Here is a 17188-nt window from a genome sequence, read left to right on the forward strand (position 1 = left end):
GCCATTGATTCATCCCTAAGTCTTTCGTGTCATCTTGTGCTGAGCCATCAATTCTCCCCACGTCGTTGTCCACCACCTACAACTCACATCGCTAGAAGGAGACAATAGAGGGAAGAAGAAGAAATTAGTGCGAATTATATATATATATATATATATATATATAACGTAGAGTTAAATTGAAAATAGTCACTGATATTAGTGAAAATAGAGAGGTAAATAGTTTTTTTTTTTTTTTTGGTAAAAAATGTAATGTACAATACATTAACGTGATATGTGTTTATTCTTAAAGTCCTTTTATATAGAAATCCCAAAATTTTATTGGCCATTTTTTAAAAAACCTATTATATTTTGTCCATTAGTCCAATCCTATATTTAGCTACGTGGGAGATAGGATTGAGGGCTTTTCAATCGTGGGCTAGGTCAGGGCTTTATTGTGCCGAATAGGGGTGAGCATGGTAGATCAAAAGATTGACCCAACCGACCTCAACCGGCTGAAATTTAAATCGATCGTTTGGTAGTCAACAAAATTCGGTTGGAGTCGGTCTGGATTTTTTTGAACCGACCTTTATGTCGGTTGGCGAATATGGTCAGCCGAGTCTCGACCAACCCGACTGATTTAATATTTTTTTTAAAAAAAACTGCATGCGTATAAATAGGATTTCACGCGTAGGATTTATTCATCTTTTTCAATCTTCAGTCGCCCACCTTCAGAGTATTCACTCTTTATCTCAGCCGCATCGATCCGGTGTCCTACAGTGACTAGTGTCTTCAATCCGTAGTACTGTCCATCGTTCACTCTTCAATCACAACCCGCAGTCCATCATTCCGTCTGACGTCCATCATTGCAGCCCAGTCGCATTGATTTGTCTATCGAACTTGAAGAACTTGGTAATTTTTTCCTCCCTCATTTTATTACTTTGAGTTTTTTTTTTCCTTTCTCTGTGATAGTAAACGAGTTGTTATGAGTTTGTCTATTTTTTTTTTCTCCCTTTCTTTTTTTAGTCTAGGTAAAATGAATCTTGTGTTGGGTTTACTCAATCAATTTCCTGTAAGATTAAAATCAAGCAATAAGATTTTTGTTCTGTAAGATTTCATGTTATGGTTTATTGATTTATATAGAAAAATAGGTATCTTAGAGATTACATACTTCCATCGTTCAAATGTTTTTAGAAGAAGATATCCAAAAATCTGAAGTGAACCAATTATAAAGATCTTGTTGGGTCTAAAATTTTGGCTTATTAGTTTCAACAATACTCTATATATGAAAAAGAATCTACATAAGTTTCATTTTAGTTAATGAAGTTGCTTTCCTATCAGTTGATAACAGTAACTTTCAAATAAGTTTTTCTATAGACATACATGGATTCAACGGATATAGAGTTTGATGGAACTGCAACTGATGCTTCAAAAAATGAACGAGATGCAGAAACAGATGTTGTTGATTCAACAAATTAGACATTAGATGTTCCAAATCCATCAAAAAGAAGGAAGGTTGTAAAAAAAATCCATGGTTTGGGATCATTTTGAGAGGCTAAAAGGTGATCCTAAAGACTCTCATGCTCAATGTAAATACTGTAGAATTGTCTATGCATGTCATTCTAACGTAATGGTACTGGGAGAATTATTTGAAAAATTGTAAAAAATAGCTTTACCAGAAAAAGAGATATCCAACCCAAATGACATTAGCTTGAGTCATATACTTTAGAGAGTTGTCGGGAAGTGTTGGTTGAAATGGTAATTGTTGAGAATTGCCATTCAAGTTTATGGAAGGTAAAGGATTTAAGAAATTTGTCGATAGATTAACATGTGCAAGTCAACCTATATTTGTTGTTTCATCTTGGTTGTGGCTAGAGATGTACTTAAGTTATGTGTTAATGAGAAAAAGACGTTTGAAATAAATGTTTGCGAACAAGAAGTATAGAGTTTCTCTCACTACGGATTGTTGGACATCGGGACAAAATATAAATTACATGGTACTAACTGCCCATTTCATAGATTCTGATTGGAGATTACATAAAAGGATACTTAGTTTTTGTCCAATTGAGAATCATAAAGATGATACTACTGGTAAAACCATTGAAAAGAATTTGAAGGATTGGGGCATTGAAAGGGTAATGACTTTGACGGTTGATAAAGCAAGTTCGATTGACACTGACATTGTTTATCTTCTGAAAAGATTCAATAAGGGATTATTGTTTGGTGGAGAATTTCTGTATGTTCGTTGTTGTGCTCATATATTAAATCTCATGGTATGTGATGCTTTTAAGGAACATAATGATTGCATTAATAGGGATTCAATATGCTGTACAAATTAAAGATCTTCTCCTCCACGTTTTTTGAAAATTAAAAAATGCATTGAAATTAAAAAAAATTATTGTAAGAGTTATGTGTCTTGATGTTCCCACTAGATGGAACTCCACATATTTGATGGTTGAGACAGTCGTGAAGTTTGAAAAGGGTTTTGATATATTAGAAGATGAAGACGTTTCTTATAGACACGGTTTGTCACCAAATAAGAAAGATTGGACAAATGCTAAAATGTTGATTAGGTTTTTAAAAGTCTTTTATGATGTGATGTTGAAGATTTCAGGCTTTTTGTACACCACTTCGAATATGATTTTTCATCAGATTACAGTGGTTCAGAATTGTATACGTTTGAATGCTGGTAGTGCAAATGCAATGCTAGTTGGAATGGCCAATAACATGAAGACCAAATTTGAGAAGTAATGGAAAACAATGAAAAAAAATAATCTATTTTTGTATGTTGCTGTTATGCTAGATCATTGAAAATTTGTATTGAAAAATTGATTTAACGATAATGATTTATAACTAAATATAACTTTTACCTAATAGCAAATAGTACTAACTATTAAGTGGTAAAATGTAAATAATCAATTATTAAATATAACATTTTTTCTAAGAATATTATATATATAAAAAAGGAAATATACCAAACCGACCGACCGACTGGTCAGTCGGTCGTGTTTTTTGCTTAATCGATGGTCGGACCGATTTGGTTAGGTTTAAAACCGATTCTACTTAGTTCGACATCGGTTTGGTCGGAAAACCGACCCCGACCGGTCGTTGATCATCCCTGGTGCGAAATATGAATAAGAGTAAGACCTATTTGCCGACAGAGATGGAAAATTGTGGACTACACAATGGGTTTTTGAACATGGGATTAACTAACACATATCTCACTTTTTTCTAACAAGTAAATGAAAAAAATTTTAAATCATATTTTGAAAAATAGAAAAAATATTTTAGAATTAGAAAAATAGAAAAATCATTTTTATGTTAATTACTAATTATCAAGAAGTGAAAATATACATGGACACCAAAAACTCATTAACCAGAATTAAAAAAACCAAATTTAAATTTAAATCATAACAAAAAAAAATCCATTAGCTATTTAAAAACCTAATATTTTTTAAATCTTAGTAAAATGGCGACTAATTAAAAAAAAATTAAAATTCAAATCATGCAATTACGATTCTATTAACAACAAAAATCTGAACACATTGTGTTTACAAGCATTTTTTAAATGTAAATTAAACCAATACTCTTTATTTGTATTTACTATAATTTTTTTTAATATTGTTAAATACACAGTAATTAACCACGGGAATTCTAGTGGGAGTTCTCAAATAGATAAAAGATCTGCAAATATTCAACTAACAATTAAGCAGCTCACTAAGGAAATTATTGTAGCCCATTAAAAGGCCCAATATTACTGAAATCAGTTTGGTTATTATTATTGTTATTCTGGTTTGGGCTGTTTCCCTCTCATATAATGGGGCAGTCTTTTGATCACTTCATTAATGAAAACAGAATTGCTTTGTGATCTCGCTAATTCTTTGTTGAGTTTGTTTTGATGGTATCAGAGCAAAAGCTTAATGGCCTACTAGTGAGCCTTGGACATCCTCTTTCTCTCATCAAGCTGACCTATTGCAATTATCTCACCTACAAATTGCAAATTGTGAAATATCGGAACTCGTGGATAATCCAAAATATCTTATTTGAATGAGACAAGATCGTCTTCAATGTTCTTGATTGATGGGATCATCGTCTTCTATGTTCTTGGTTGATGGGATCAATGAACGAAGATGTTGTTACTCCAATGGTAGGTTGCATCTCAACAGAGGAGTAATGGGTGCCTTGCCTACGAGAAAACCGTCTACCACTGCATCTGAGTATCATTTCGATAGATATGGAGAGAAGGTCCTTGCTTTTAAATAAATGTTTATTGGTTATGTTATAGTGTAGTTGTTATGGAACATCAACTTCAATATCAATTTCAATGAGGAAAACTAAAGTCTAAATCAAATACGAAGTTGATAACTTAATAAATATTAGTTATATTTATAAATTTGATTTATGGATTTTCTTGAGAATACATTAGATTTCTTTTGGTCGTTACAACTTCTTTCCGTAGATCATTTATTAGGGTAGAGACTATGTTGACTAATATTACATTAGTGCAACGGCATCTAAAAAAATATATTAATGCAACCAAAAAGAAAAAAAGAGAGTATGAGTCGAAATTGAGAGAGAGCTTAACATTTCTTAATAGTTAATAGAACAACAGATAAAGACAAGACAATATGAAATAAATGATAATAGTATTTGTTGGGAATGACTCAACCATTAGGAAAGTAGGTTTCTTTCCTTACATTATAGCTTTTAATGTTTAGGTTTGAAACTTTGAAAAACATGTCACTATTGCTGTTTTCTTTTAATTTTGAGGACTTGAATATATAATGAAAACTTGAAATTATTGTTTCTAGTCCAGTCCACACTAAATTTTTTATTCAATTGCTCAACCTGCAACTAACTATTTAATGAAAGCCCTTTCTAGATGAGGATAATAAATCTGCATTTATCAATAATGCAAGATTAGGAACCTCAAACAATGAGCCAATATCTAAATTATGTTTCAGAAGTCATAACTACCTTTATAGTGTATGTTTCCAAACTAAATCTAACACAAAAATTCCTAAATTGGTATTCATAAAACTTCATTCCAAAAATCCATTTACAAAATGAAGAACTCATGCCAAAGTGTTCACAGTCAGTCTGCAGTTCTTTCTTTTTTCATAATACATAACTCTTTAAAAAACTAAAAGAATAAAATAACGATCACATGAAGTCATTTCTGGAGTGTGTAATTTGTCACCCACAGATCAAAATTCGATATTAAGAGTAAAAAACGAAGAGGGCACATCGAACACACGAAAACAAAATGAAGAAATGGCAATTACCACATTGTTGAAGCTCTAAACTGTAAGAATTATCCTTCTTTCTTGTGTTAGCATCTTGTTAGAAACTCAGCCAGCCATTAATAGATGTTGTAAGTTGTAACACACTTCATAATTCATCTCTTCTGTCTGTACATGGTACTAAGAACAACTACACACTTCTCCTCTGTCACCCCCCAGAAAAGATGGGGATAAAATATTGTTCAAAGGAAAGGAAAAATCTTGAAAAGCTTCAAATCATCATCCTTCTTTTTGTTTTGTTTTTTAGAACTCAAGGACACAATTGTACAACCTATTGAACGGATCCTGTTCAAGTAAGGTCGTGTTTTGTTTTGTTTTATAATGTTACGTTTCCTCTTTTTCTTCTTTTCTTTTTCACTCTATAATCAAATCTATCACTCTCAATCATATGAACAAGCTACTAGCTGGAAATGAAAAACTGAAACACATTCATTTTACTTCCTCCATGGCATCAAGATTGATGTGTTAAGGATCAGATCAAACCTCCACCTCTTTTGCGAGATTTAGCCATCAAGATTCCCTATGAACCAATTTTCAACTTTTGGCCGGTTTCACTAAGAGGGGTCAAAACTGCTGCTGGATTTCTTGACCAAACGATCAATTATTTGATGAGCCCTAGTGTAAAACCTCATTTGAAAGCCTGAATTCTATCATGACGTGTTGGTGTAGAGTTCTTACGAATACCTGGTTGATCGAGGAAATTCCGATCCTCGAGCGCCATAAGCTCTCCATAGATCTTGCCACTGAGGCCTAACGCTGTTTCTTTCAAATTGATGACTTTGATGAACATCTGTATGTGATCTAGGGGTGCTGCTTCCATTGCGTTTCTTCTGGGCAGTCCTCATCTCTTCTTCCGCATCGTATCGTGAGCGCTGAAAAAAAAAGATCAGTTTTACCTATAAGGCTATAATCATCTGATAAAATGTATCGAGCTCTATTAACCTAGAAGTATAGAAAAAAGAATGCCCAACATAATATGTGAGAGTGACTTGTAAAACTGGAGTTCTCCCTGCAGGGCGCCTTCCGAGAGAGGGAGGGGGGAGGGGGGTAGGCAGAAAAAAGAATTAAACAAATGTCAGCAACAAAGATGCCTTTGTTTATTTATTATTTAAAAAATAAATAACAATAAAACATTTCATGAATGAATGAAATTTCTATCAAAAGTTGGAGAAGAACCCCCCCTTCCAAAAGAACTCTTCCAATTGGGCAGAGAAGATGATAGGAATCTTTCAGTTACCTTAATAGGATCTGAGAGTACTGCATATGCCTCTCCAATCATTTTAAAAAGTTTATCAGCATCTTTGTGGACTCCTCCAGCTATATCCTTCCATAGCACATTATCTCCATTGTCTGCTCTAGCCAAGGATTGGCCAGCCTAATCAAATGAACAACCAATATTAAGAATACACACAAAACAAATAAGCATATCAACAACGTAGAAAAAAACTTAAACCTTGTCTGGATGGTATCTGAGAGCAGCTTTCCTGTACGCCTTCTTAATTTCAGCTGAAGATGCAGATGGATCAACTCCCCTGCCATCAAAGTTAAATTACTAATGATTCTCATAGCTGAAATTTAAAGGACCTCTTCTCTCAAATTTCTCATCCTACTGCTAAGGTTTAGGTGCAATTCATTATGTACATTCAGTGCCCAAAAACTGCATGCCAAAACCTTTGTTATCAATAAAACTAATACTTTTGAGAGTATAATAAGTGTGGGGGTTTCAAACCATAGACCTCTTGGTTGTTAACACATTTTATGCCTATTGAGCTAAGCTCACTTTGATAATAAAACTAATACTTTTGCGGAGGTTAATGTTAGGAACCAAGGTAGTATGGGATGCCTTTGTCCCATATTGGTTAGAATGGGATGACCAATGTGGTACTTAATTGGCTTGGCGCTCCCACCCCAATAGCTAGCTTTTGGGATGTGGTTCTCCAAGGTGCTTAAGTACCTAACAATAGTAAAAGCCAGCTATTGAGGTTGGAGAGCCAAGCTACTCAAGTACCACATTGGTTATCCCATTCTAACCAATGTAGGACAAAGACATCCCATACTACCTTGGTTCCTAACTGTTCTTTTAAAAGATGAAATGAAATAGCCTAAACCACCTACAAACAACAATAAGGTTCCTCTATCATCTTGAGCTGGACCATTGTCCTGAACTAATGTAGTTGTCAATTACAAACTACATAAAGCATACGACTAAACTAATAAATGTTATTGCACTGTTGCTTAAATCTTCCAAGGTAGTTCACAATGTGGGATCTACTTAGGCTCTTTGCCCCGTTAAATAAGCACCGTGCCATCCTATGTAATGCACAAGGGATTACTGTGCCCAGCAGACAAAAAACTATACCAAGACGGATACAAGAAATCAAGGCAGAAGAGTAGATTATACATTTTGGTTGACACTTGAAATGACTTGAATGACATGAATTCTAATCCAGAAAGAGGGGGACAGGGAATAACATAAATAGGTGCTTATATGAAGCATTATGTCGATCATAACATCAACCAAAAACTCAAATGGAAGGGGAAAAAGGTTTCGTTAGTATTTGAATATTTCTATTGAGTTATAAAATTACGACCATTGCATTGATTGAAAAAACAAATTATTTTAAGACTAAGTCTTTAAAAAAATCTAATAAATAACTAGATCGCTATTTTCACTCCCAAATGCAACATCTCAAAGAAAGCCAGCTATTACTTAACAGATCTTTTATATGATGGGTGATATACTTACAGAATAAGGTACATGTCCAATGGAATTTCCTTTCTTGATTCTTCTTCAACTTCTGCAAGCCGGAGACGAGCTTGTCTCAAATCATTTGTACTGGTACTTGATCTATCAGAAGTAGCATACTGAAATGTCTTCTCTAATTCCTTCGAGAAAAGTGATACAAGCTTTTGGAGATCATTAGCTGCTTGACCGTAATCTCTAATCATTTCATACAAAATGGCCCGTCTAGAAATTGCCTGTGAATATAAAAGCTCAATTAGAACATGTTATGATTTATGTTAGTGTTCATTTACATTCTAATTTTTCTTCGAGAAAACCAAGAAGAATTAGGGGATATTTTTTTCTCGAAATTATGTTTAGATATTTTTAAAATTATTTGATATCGCCTTTATAGTTAAAATTGAAAACCGTCTGGTATTTGTTGTGTGTTTTTATTTACTTTTTATTTATACTTTACAGAAAAAGGTAACTCGATCACTAAACACAAAAATGAAATGATAGCCAGATAATCCGTCCAACACTGAAGAAAAAGAAAGGACAAATTGAAGCAGGGAGCACGTAAAAAAAGTTGCACTTTAACGAGCATTTCTTTTCTGCTTATTTATGTTAAAGCTTTAAGCATCTCAATTCTCGTTCAACTAAAAGGATCCAATTTAAAATTTTAGCTTCTTAAAACATCAAGAATAAAGTTCACTCCATTTTAGGGCATGCTTTTGAGATATTGATACTTAACAAAATTTGTTCATAAACTTATTCTAAATGAAAATGAGAAAGTCATCAATACCTACTTCACAAGAAAGTGGATGCAAGACCTAGAAGTCATTTTTTAGAAGAAAGCCTTCGATGTACCTGACCCGGTTTTTGTCCATCACATTCAATATAAGCATACTATAAATCCTTGTCATACCATTCATTGTAGTGCAAATAAAATTGAGTGTTTATTTTGAAAGCTTGTACGAAAGAGCCAGATTCCAACACTACTCATCCCAAGGACTATTGCCAAACTAAATTCAACCATTTTTAAATACCAAGCAGAATTTTATTTGAATCAAATGTTCTTTCTATGCACCACCTAGATAAGTTTTGACAGGCAGTTCCTAGTATTCTCAGAAAATAGTAATGATGAAAGAAAAAAAATTACCTTGAAATACTCTTCATCAAGGGCTATAGCAAGACTACAATCGGCAATAGCATCAATAACTTGGCCCTGAGCTTTGTATGCAGCAGCCCGATTGCAAAAACAAACAGCTGTGAAGGGACGTGACTCGACATTGCATGACAAAGCAGCTGTATAATGTTCAACGGCTTCTGCATACCTCCCTGCCTGAAATGCTTCATTCCCAGCAGCCTGCAATCATTTGGGCGGGAAAAAGACTATGGAGATAAGGTGTCCACTCAACTAAATTGAAATAAAAATATTTAAAATGATTTATTGTTAAAATCACCTATTGACCCAAAAGCTTAAGTTGATAGGTAAAAGTAAATTTAATATTATATCATCTCACACTCCTCTTCACTTGTGAGCTTGAGATATGTAGAAAACCCGGAAAATGATAATCGATATTAATTGGAGAGAAAATAGCACTACAGGGGTTTGAACATAGGATCTCTTGGACCACCTAATCTGATACCATGTTAAATCACTGGTTGACCCAAAAGCTTAAATTGATGGGTGAAGGTAAATTTAATATTATATCATCTAACAAAGACATTTGATGCTGCCTAGTAGAACTTCAATTTCACCAAAATTATTTGCTCTTTTTACATGCACTTCCACTTAGACGCACAGTAGTAAACATACAATTGGTAATTTACATATCATGAAGAGTTTAAATTTGAATAGGACGTGGCTTCTCTGCATATTTGAAGGATCGTTGAAATGAAACAACGAAAAATGAATATGATCAAGTCATGGCTGATAGAATAGAGGAGCCTCAAATCCAGAGACATACTTTTGAAATAGTAATGCACATATACAAAGCAATTCACTTAGGATACCTTGTGACGAAGGAGCTCCCTCATGGTAATGGCTAGAGGTATTGATGTCTCCAGAAACTTTCTCCCATTCCTGGAACTTAAAACTGTCAAACTGGGGAAGTCCCACAATTCCACTTTCTGAAAGAAAAAATAAAAACAATCCTTTTCCTCTCTAATTTGTCTTCTTTTCAATTTACTTTTTTATCCGTTTCCCAGCTGAAAAGAAGAGATTATGAATTCTATACTAGTCATATCAGGAAGCATAACAAATTACCCAACCATTGTAGACGCTCTCTCCTCTTGCATTTCTAAAGAAGCCAGACCTTCCTCAAGTTTTCCCAGAAGGAAGTAGGACTTGAGTGTCAAGCGGCATCGCCAAATCCTGAAGTAAAACTTCTTTAAGATTTCAGAAGCATCCAGATTAGAGGTTTGACTGACTAAATCTTCTGAACAAGAATTTTTTTCAGCAGAATCTAGAGTCTGCTCACAAAACTGAATCACCTCCTCATATCTTCGAAGCTGCAATTTTTTTTTTAATAAATAAAAAAAAAAACATTGTCATGCTGCATGAAGATTAGAAGCTCTCGTATGAAAATGAAAGTTGGTTTACTTGCAGTAAAATCCCATAGTATTATCCCAAAAGAAAACAAAGGAAAAAGAAGAAACGAGAGAAAGAGAGAGAGAAAACAACAATAACAATAGGGGAGTGCAACAAACCATAAAAAGAACCTCTGCTTTCATTTCATGTAATTTTTCTGAGCATGAGCTTATTACCAAAGCCTCAGAAATTAATTCCAGCGCACTCTGCATATCGCTGGATGTGCTTCTTAGCTGAAGTTCGGCTAAACGTTTCATGCATTCAGACACTTTCTGCAAGCCAGTACAAACAATAAGACTTGGACATACAGAAATCTCCTGTCACACCTATTAAAAGTGAATGATCAACTAAACCTAAAACCTAACCTAGTTTTTTGAAAAAACCCACATGTACCTTCCTCAACAAGCTTGTCTCTATCAAAAGAAACAAAAAGATTGAAAATTTTGTGGAGGTTCAAGTTAACACACGGTTCACGATAAAAAGTAGAAAAATTGGGGTGTAACATTGTATCAACTTTTTTCAAGAACTAAACTAGTACTCAAAATATTCCAACTTCTAAATGCTTGAAGGAAAAAATAACGACCAAGCCCACCAAACCAATATTCGTTAGCCAAATAGTATTGGCATAAAAGTATATTATTTGTATGTTTAAGAATAAGAATTATGAAAATATTCATTGGTTTTTTTTGTATAAGAAACTGTAGAGTGTAGACTGTGCTGAGAGAAAGACCATGCAAGAAATAAGAGATGAAATATTCCAATAAGACTAAATAGTGACAAAAAGGAAGCCCAACTGGTCACAATTTCAAAAAATATGGGACTGAGGACACCATGTGGAAGCAAAGAGATAAATTGAGTTCCACTATTCATGGATAGATTATTCACTGCTTTTATAATCATTGCACAAACTAAACTTCCACTAAAGATGTTAATATACACGTCAAAGAGAACAAAATACTAAACAATATCATATCCTAGAAAGAAATTTTTACCTGAGCATTTTGCAAGCCATCAGATGCTTCCACTACAATTTTGCGGTCCACACAGATATCATTTCCAGGCTGTAGGCATTTCTTGAAATATTGTATCGCATTCTCAACTTCCCCAAGGCCAAGGTAACAGCTAATTCATAAGATAGTACTTCAGTGATACGTTATGAGCAGAGTTGTCAAGATCCACTTCAACTCATAGTTCCAACCATAAGAAGTCTAAAACATTTCTATACAAAAAAATTATTCATTATAGAGAATGTGTACTGCAACCAAGCACAACCAGAATCTGCTATTGTAAAAGGTTTCTGATTTTTACAAAAAGAACCATTAACAAACCATTCCTGGTACGACCAGAACATATGATGATAGGAGGAACAAAATTATTCTTTTTGTCTTATATGTTCTCTGTTGGTCTAGTACAAAATTTTCTATATGTGAGCACGTGTAGCTTCCTATGTCTATCTAATGGTCAAAAGGGCAAGCTGTAAACTCAAATGCATTTTAGGTTAAGTGTTAAAATCTTAAGGCCACCTATTAAGGATATTAAATAAAGCTCTCCGATGCTAAATATTATAAGCTCTTAACAATTCGATTTTATCTTTTTGAGATGAAAACCCAACTTTCGTTGAAAAAAAATGAAAGAATATAAAAGCATTAAAAAATTCTAAGCCCACAAAAGGGAACACCCCTAAAGGAAGGGCACGAATCAAGCAAAATAAAACCTAACAAATAATTACAAAAAGCGTCTGTCACCAACCCCCAAAGAGAAACATATTAATACACTTTCTTTAAGATTCTATTGTTCCTCCCCCCAAGGTCAAACAACTCACTTGTTCCTTGGATAAGATGACTTATGTTTCAGGCAAACCTACCATATTCAAACCAACTGCTGTACTATTGTTAGTCATTATAATCTTTGGGTGAAATCATTTACTAAATTGAAACCTAAAAAAAAGGTCACATTAACACACTCAAGAAAATAGGTGATGGTTATCATTATCATATCAACGCAACATGTAGGCCCACAAAATGTATATAAAATTGCAGCTAAATATACAAACATGCATCGGACATACAGTTAGAAAAATGCTTAAGCAACTAACTATTGAGAATGAAAACATTACTTTTAACTCAATATAGCAAGTCAATCAAAGTAACCTTAAAGAGCTACGGACATGTGCATATGTGTGTATCAAACTCAGAATAAGACAAGCCAAGAAAGACAATAAAGAAACAGTGAGGCCATACTTTGCAGCTCTAAGGTACACTTTATAAAAGCCAGGATCTATAGCAGCAGCCATTGTACAGTCACTGATTGCGTCTCTCAATCTTCCCAGAGACATTCTAGTTGCTGCACGATTGCTATAACAAAGCATCAAAGCCCTGAGACAGCTTCTAGACGATTCATCTCTTGAAATACAATTCACCCCTTGAGTGTAATGATCCTCAGCCTTGGATAAATCACCACTTGCATATGCCTGGTTGCCTCTGTAACATATTTTGCAAATAAAAGAGAGAAAATCTTGAAGCTGGCAATGCCAAAGTTGAAGATAATCACCTAATTGAAATGAAAATTCCAAGGACACACCTTGTATGATATTAATATCTATGGCAATAAAAAATCATAAGCACCAAAACACTAACCTCAATCTCCACTTTTCACAAGCCTCCTGGGCAGCAACAGTTGCTGCTATAGTAGAAACAGACTCTTGCTTCATCTCCGGGCCTTTGTTCACCCAAGAGTCAACTCCATATTTGTGTTGAGCCATAGATGGATCTCCTTTTTGACTTTTCTGAGACGATATCGGTGATGAATTCCCAGAAAATGTAACGAATTGCGCAGAAGATGACGACAATGGAACTTCAATACCAAGTGTTGGGGACATATGAGAATCTTGACCAACTTTTCCCCAACTTTTCTTTTTATATTGGCGTTTGGATGTAGATAATTGACCTTGAGCAGCAGAAGAGGCAGCAAATATAAAATTCGACCTGGAAGTATCCTCTGAATTTGAAGCAAAACTAAATTGCTTCCTGTCATCGCTATCCTGCCTCTCAAATTTCAAACTTGAACTGGCTTCTGTTTCTTCTGAAATAGCTGCTAGATCACCACTTAAATCCAACTCTTCATTTGCAGATTTGTAGCTTTCAGTATCTGCACCTGAAACAGATTCTTCCAGAGGACCTTCAGCACCACGGTTGGTATAAGAATGGTAAAGAGAGCCACCATCTCCTTCTACTTCAGTCGCACTCAAAGCAGGTTCACTTATATTTAAGTTTTTTGCAGCGTTAAGCAGATCTTCATCTATAACATCAGTTAAGACCTCAGGTTGTAACTCATCAAATTCAACAGAGTTGTTGTCAAGATTCAGTGATTCATTGGATGTCACAGAATTTTCACGAGAGATTGGATCACTAGCTAACGTTTCCTGATATGGTGAAACATCCATTGGTGAATAGGGTTCAGATGCCTTGTCTCTCTCCAGAGGATCCCTTTCCCTTGAAACAAAGTCCAGAGTTTCGTGATCAACATGCAACTGTACCGTGGTAGGATTATATCTTCCACTGCTACTCTTTGGTCCAAATTCTTTAATTGGATCTCTCTGTGCATTGAACTGAAAATTTTGACCCATTCCAGCAGAAAAAATGTTTGTTTTGACATCTGGCGTTTCAAATTCTACAAAAGATGATCCAGGATTTTCTTGTTTAGTCCTAGAGCGAAAGCAAAATGTTTCTTTGTTTCTGTTTGTATCCTTTACTTGAAATGTACTACCAACAGCATTAAATTGCATATCACTATAAAATATTGAAGAAGGCATAGCCATACCATTTTGATCATTCCCGTCCTTTTGTGCATATGTAGGAACCTGATTACCTCCCATGTCCTTGTACTCCTTCTGAGATTTAATGTCTGTGGCCAATGGTTGATTAGGATTTCGATCTAAATCGCTAGAACTTTGCACTTCTGTCGTCTCTGCAATTCCTCCAGATGAAGGCGTCCTTTTATCTAGTTTCATCTCCTCCATCTTTCTCGACAACAAAGTATCCTTTTGCTCAACAAAATTACCACCGGTCCTTTGGTTGCTTTCAGGGACAAATTTTTCTTCCTTGTGGGTGTTGATATTTGTTGAATTCGATGTGCCCTTTATGTTCAAACCTTTTATCTTCTCGGGGAGAGAATCTGCTGAGCTTCCAACATCAAAGCTTGTAACACCCTTACCCTTGTCCAATCCGAATATATCCACACCATCAGCTTTAAATGCAGCACTGCCAATATCTTTAATGTTCAAATGCTCCAACTTGTTAGGGAGTTCTGAAACTAGAGGATCACCAACATTACTGCTCCACAGACCAAATTTAGCCTGTTCATTTGATCTCAACCTCGAACGTTCATTTCTAGTTTTGTCAATTCGTGCAGCATTACCTTGCCCTTCTTCAATGTTCAATTTCCCCATGTCATCCGGAAGCTTTGATTCAATGGCTTTGTCGCCTCCTTTATCAGAAACCTCGGTTTTACTGCTATTACCTCCATTGAAGCTGAATTTCCCATCTCTAGCAATCGGAGCCTCATCTACACTTGCGATATTCAATTTCTTCATTCCATCAAAAACTTCTCTTTCTGACCTCTCCAAATTCGAGCTGGTGGTGCTCCTATTTTCTCCAAATACAAATGGCTGATTCTCAATCCCACCCGATTTACCGGAGACAGAATCCTGACCACCCCAAAACGATACTGGCAATGAATTCCCGGTGGACGGCCGAAACATTTCCGGGAACGCCGCCGCAGACCTGAAATCCTGTGAATTCGCTTGCCTTCTCACCTTCGTCATCCTCGGCCTCGTAAGACCAGACTTCGATCGAGGAACCGATTGCGTAACGAAACTAAAGTTGGAATACCCATCATAAGAATTCGAAGACCCAGAAGCATTATCGTGGAAGCTTGATGAATTCATGTCCTATGGGCAAGGTTTTGGCAACTCAAAGAAATTGAATCATCATAAATCTGGAAGTCGGAGCTGGGTCTGTTGATTTAGAGGGTCAAGAACACAGGTTTCCTTTGAAAGCTCGAGGCCGCCCATCAATGGCAGACCGATTGAAACCCAATGCAGAAACAACGATCATACTGAATTTGGGGAAGTATGAATGGGATTGAAATGGAAAGTGGGAAGAGTATTTTTGAGGTGGGAGTTTATTTCCTTGGGTTGGAAGGCAAAAATCAAAGGGAAGAGAGAGAAAGAGATAGAGAGGAAGAGAGATTTGTATGGATTTTCAACAGTTTAATCACAGGTGTGAGTTTGATAAAAGAAAAAGAAGCCGATTGCTTTCTTTGGCTCTGTTTTTGATCTTCTAAGGCCGCTTTCAATATCATGTGTTGTGTTTGTAGCTTCTTCAATCCCCTTCATTTGGGTTTTTCCTTTTTATTTTTTTCCTTTATTTTCTATCCCTTTTTCCTTTTCATATTATTGGGGTTGGGAAGTTGGGTCCATCCCCTTCCTTGCTCTTATCACAATGATCAATTCAAAAATCAAATTTTAAGGCAAAATTTTCATTTTTGGGTTTCTTAAAATACTTGTCACAACATGACAAGTTGACTCTCTCTTATACTATTTCATAATTTCATTATATTAATCTTCCATATAGTGTATGTTTATATATATTTCTTTTTCATATATAAAATCTTCCATAGAGTATAAAATAAAGGTAATTCACTTAAATATGGTCACTTTTAACAGGTAAATTAACCATAGCTTATAATTAAATTACCTAACTTTCCTTTAAGAATATGCGGATTAGTATAATCGAAATCTTAATTTCGAGGTTTATAGTATAAATACTATGTCAAGTCATACTTATTTGACAATTGAATTAGTTAATTTTGTATTCCATTGCATATATTTAGTTCATTTTAGAGAAAAGAAAATTGTGTGAGTACTATCGTATATAATTTTCATACTGTACCCTTTTTTAAGAGAGGTCATATAAGTCACTTGAATCCAAATCCACAATTTAACTCACATCTCAATAGAAAGAGATGTTCCACTCGAGGTGTTTACTCGATAAGGAGTTAATTAAAAGGGGGGAAAACATTGTTTTGGTACAATCTTTTATTGTGTTGCAATGTATTTTTGTTGTGTGATAATTATGTTTGGTTGTTAACTATCAGTAATTAAGAAAAAAACATGGAATATAAAAAGTATTTAGTGGTATAAATGCAGTTTTTATTAATATGATCGTGGGTATATAAATAAAAACAATTATCTCCAATGATATGAAGTTATGAAGGTTACTTACGAAATAGATATTTAGAGGATTGTTGTTCCTAACCTATAATTTTCATAATTATAATATTGGGTTGAATTTTAAAGGCCATATATGTTGCAAATGATTGAGGGGGTGAAAAGTCTATGGTTGGTGACTAGTTTATATATAGTATGAAATTTGTTTACATCATCTATACATTTACACAACATGTATAATAAGAAAACCCATATTATCAAGATGGTTATGAAAAGGATGCCATATGAATTATCAATAGTATTGAAAAGCACAATATTGTTCTTATTGTGGTGTGGGGGCAAAAAGGTTCAATTTATAAAAC

At 34.7% G+C, this 17188-nt stretch overlaps 1 protein-coding gene across 4 annotated transcripts; it reads right to left on the minus strand.

The window, feature by feature from the left end:
• Positions 1 to 4982: 4982 nt before the first annotated feature.
• On the minus strand, positions 4983 to 16016 carry LOC120087763 (uncharacterized). 4 transcript variants are annotated; one of them, XM_039044652.2, is made up of 12 exons: positions 14417 to 15980; positions 13234 to 14266; positions 12838 to 13077; positions 11590 to 11719; positions 10717 to 10869; positions 10274 to 10518; positions 10021 to 10090; positions 9164 to 9370; positions 8026 to 8258; positions 6733 to 6811; positions 6517 to 6654; positions 4983 to 6151 (listed from the first exon to the last, which is right to left on the minus strand). In XM_039044652.2, the coding sequence occupies exons 1-12, from the start codon at positions 15540 to 15542 to the stop codon at positions 5954 to 5956; spliced, it is 3852 nt and encodes a 1283-aa protein (XP_038900580.1). In that variant the 5' UTR covers positions 15543 to 15980; the 3' UTR covers positions 4983 to 5953. The 4 variants fall into 4 exon arrangements, with proteins under 4 accessions (XP_038900580.1, XP_090162269.1, XP_038900579.1 ...); XM_090306143.1 differs by having other exon boundaries at positions 10729 to 10869; positions 14417 to 15963; XM_039044651.2 differs by having other exon boundaries at positions 10729 to 10869; positions 13234 to 16016.
• Between the last annotated feature and the right edge of the window lie 1172 nt (positions 16017 to 17188).

This window comes from Benincasa hispida, chromosome 10, assembly GCF_027475165.1.
Source record: "Benincasa hispida cultivar pf3 chromosome 10, pf3_genome.v1.1, whole genome shotgun sequence".
Taxonomy (NCBI): Eukaryota; Viridiplantae; Streptophyta; class Magnoliopsida; order Cucurbitales; family Cucurbitaceae; genus Benincasa; species Benincasa hispida.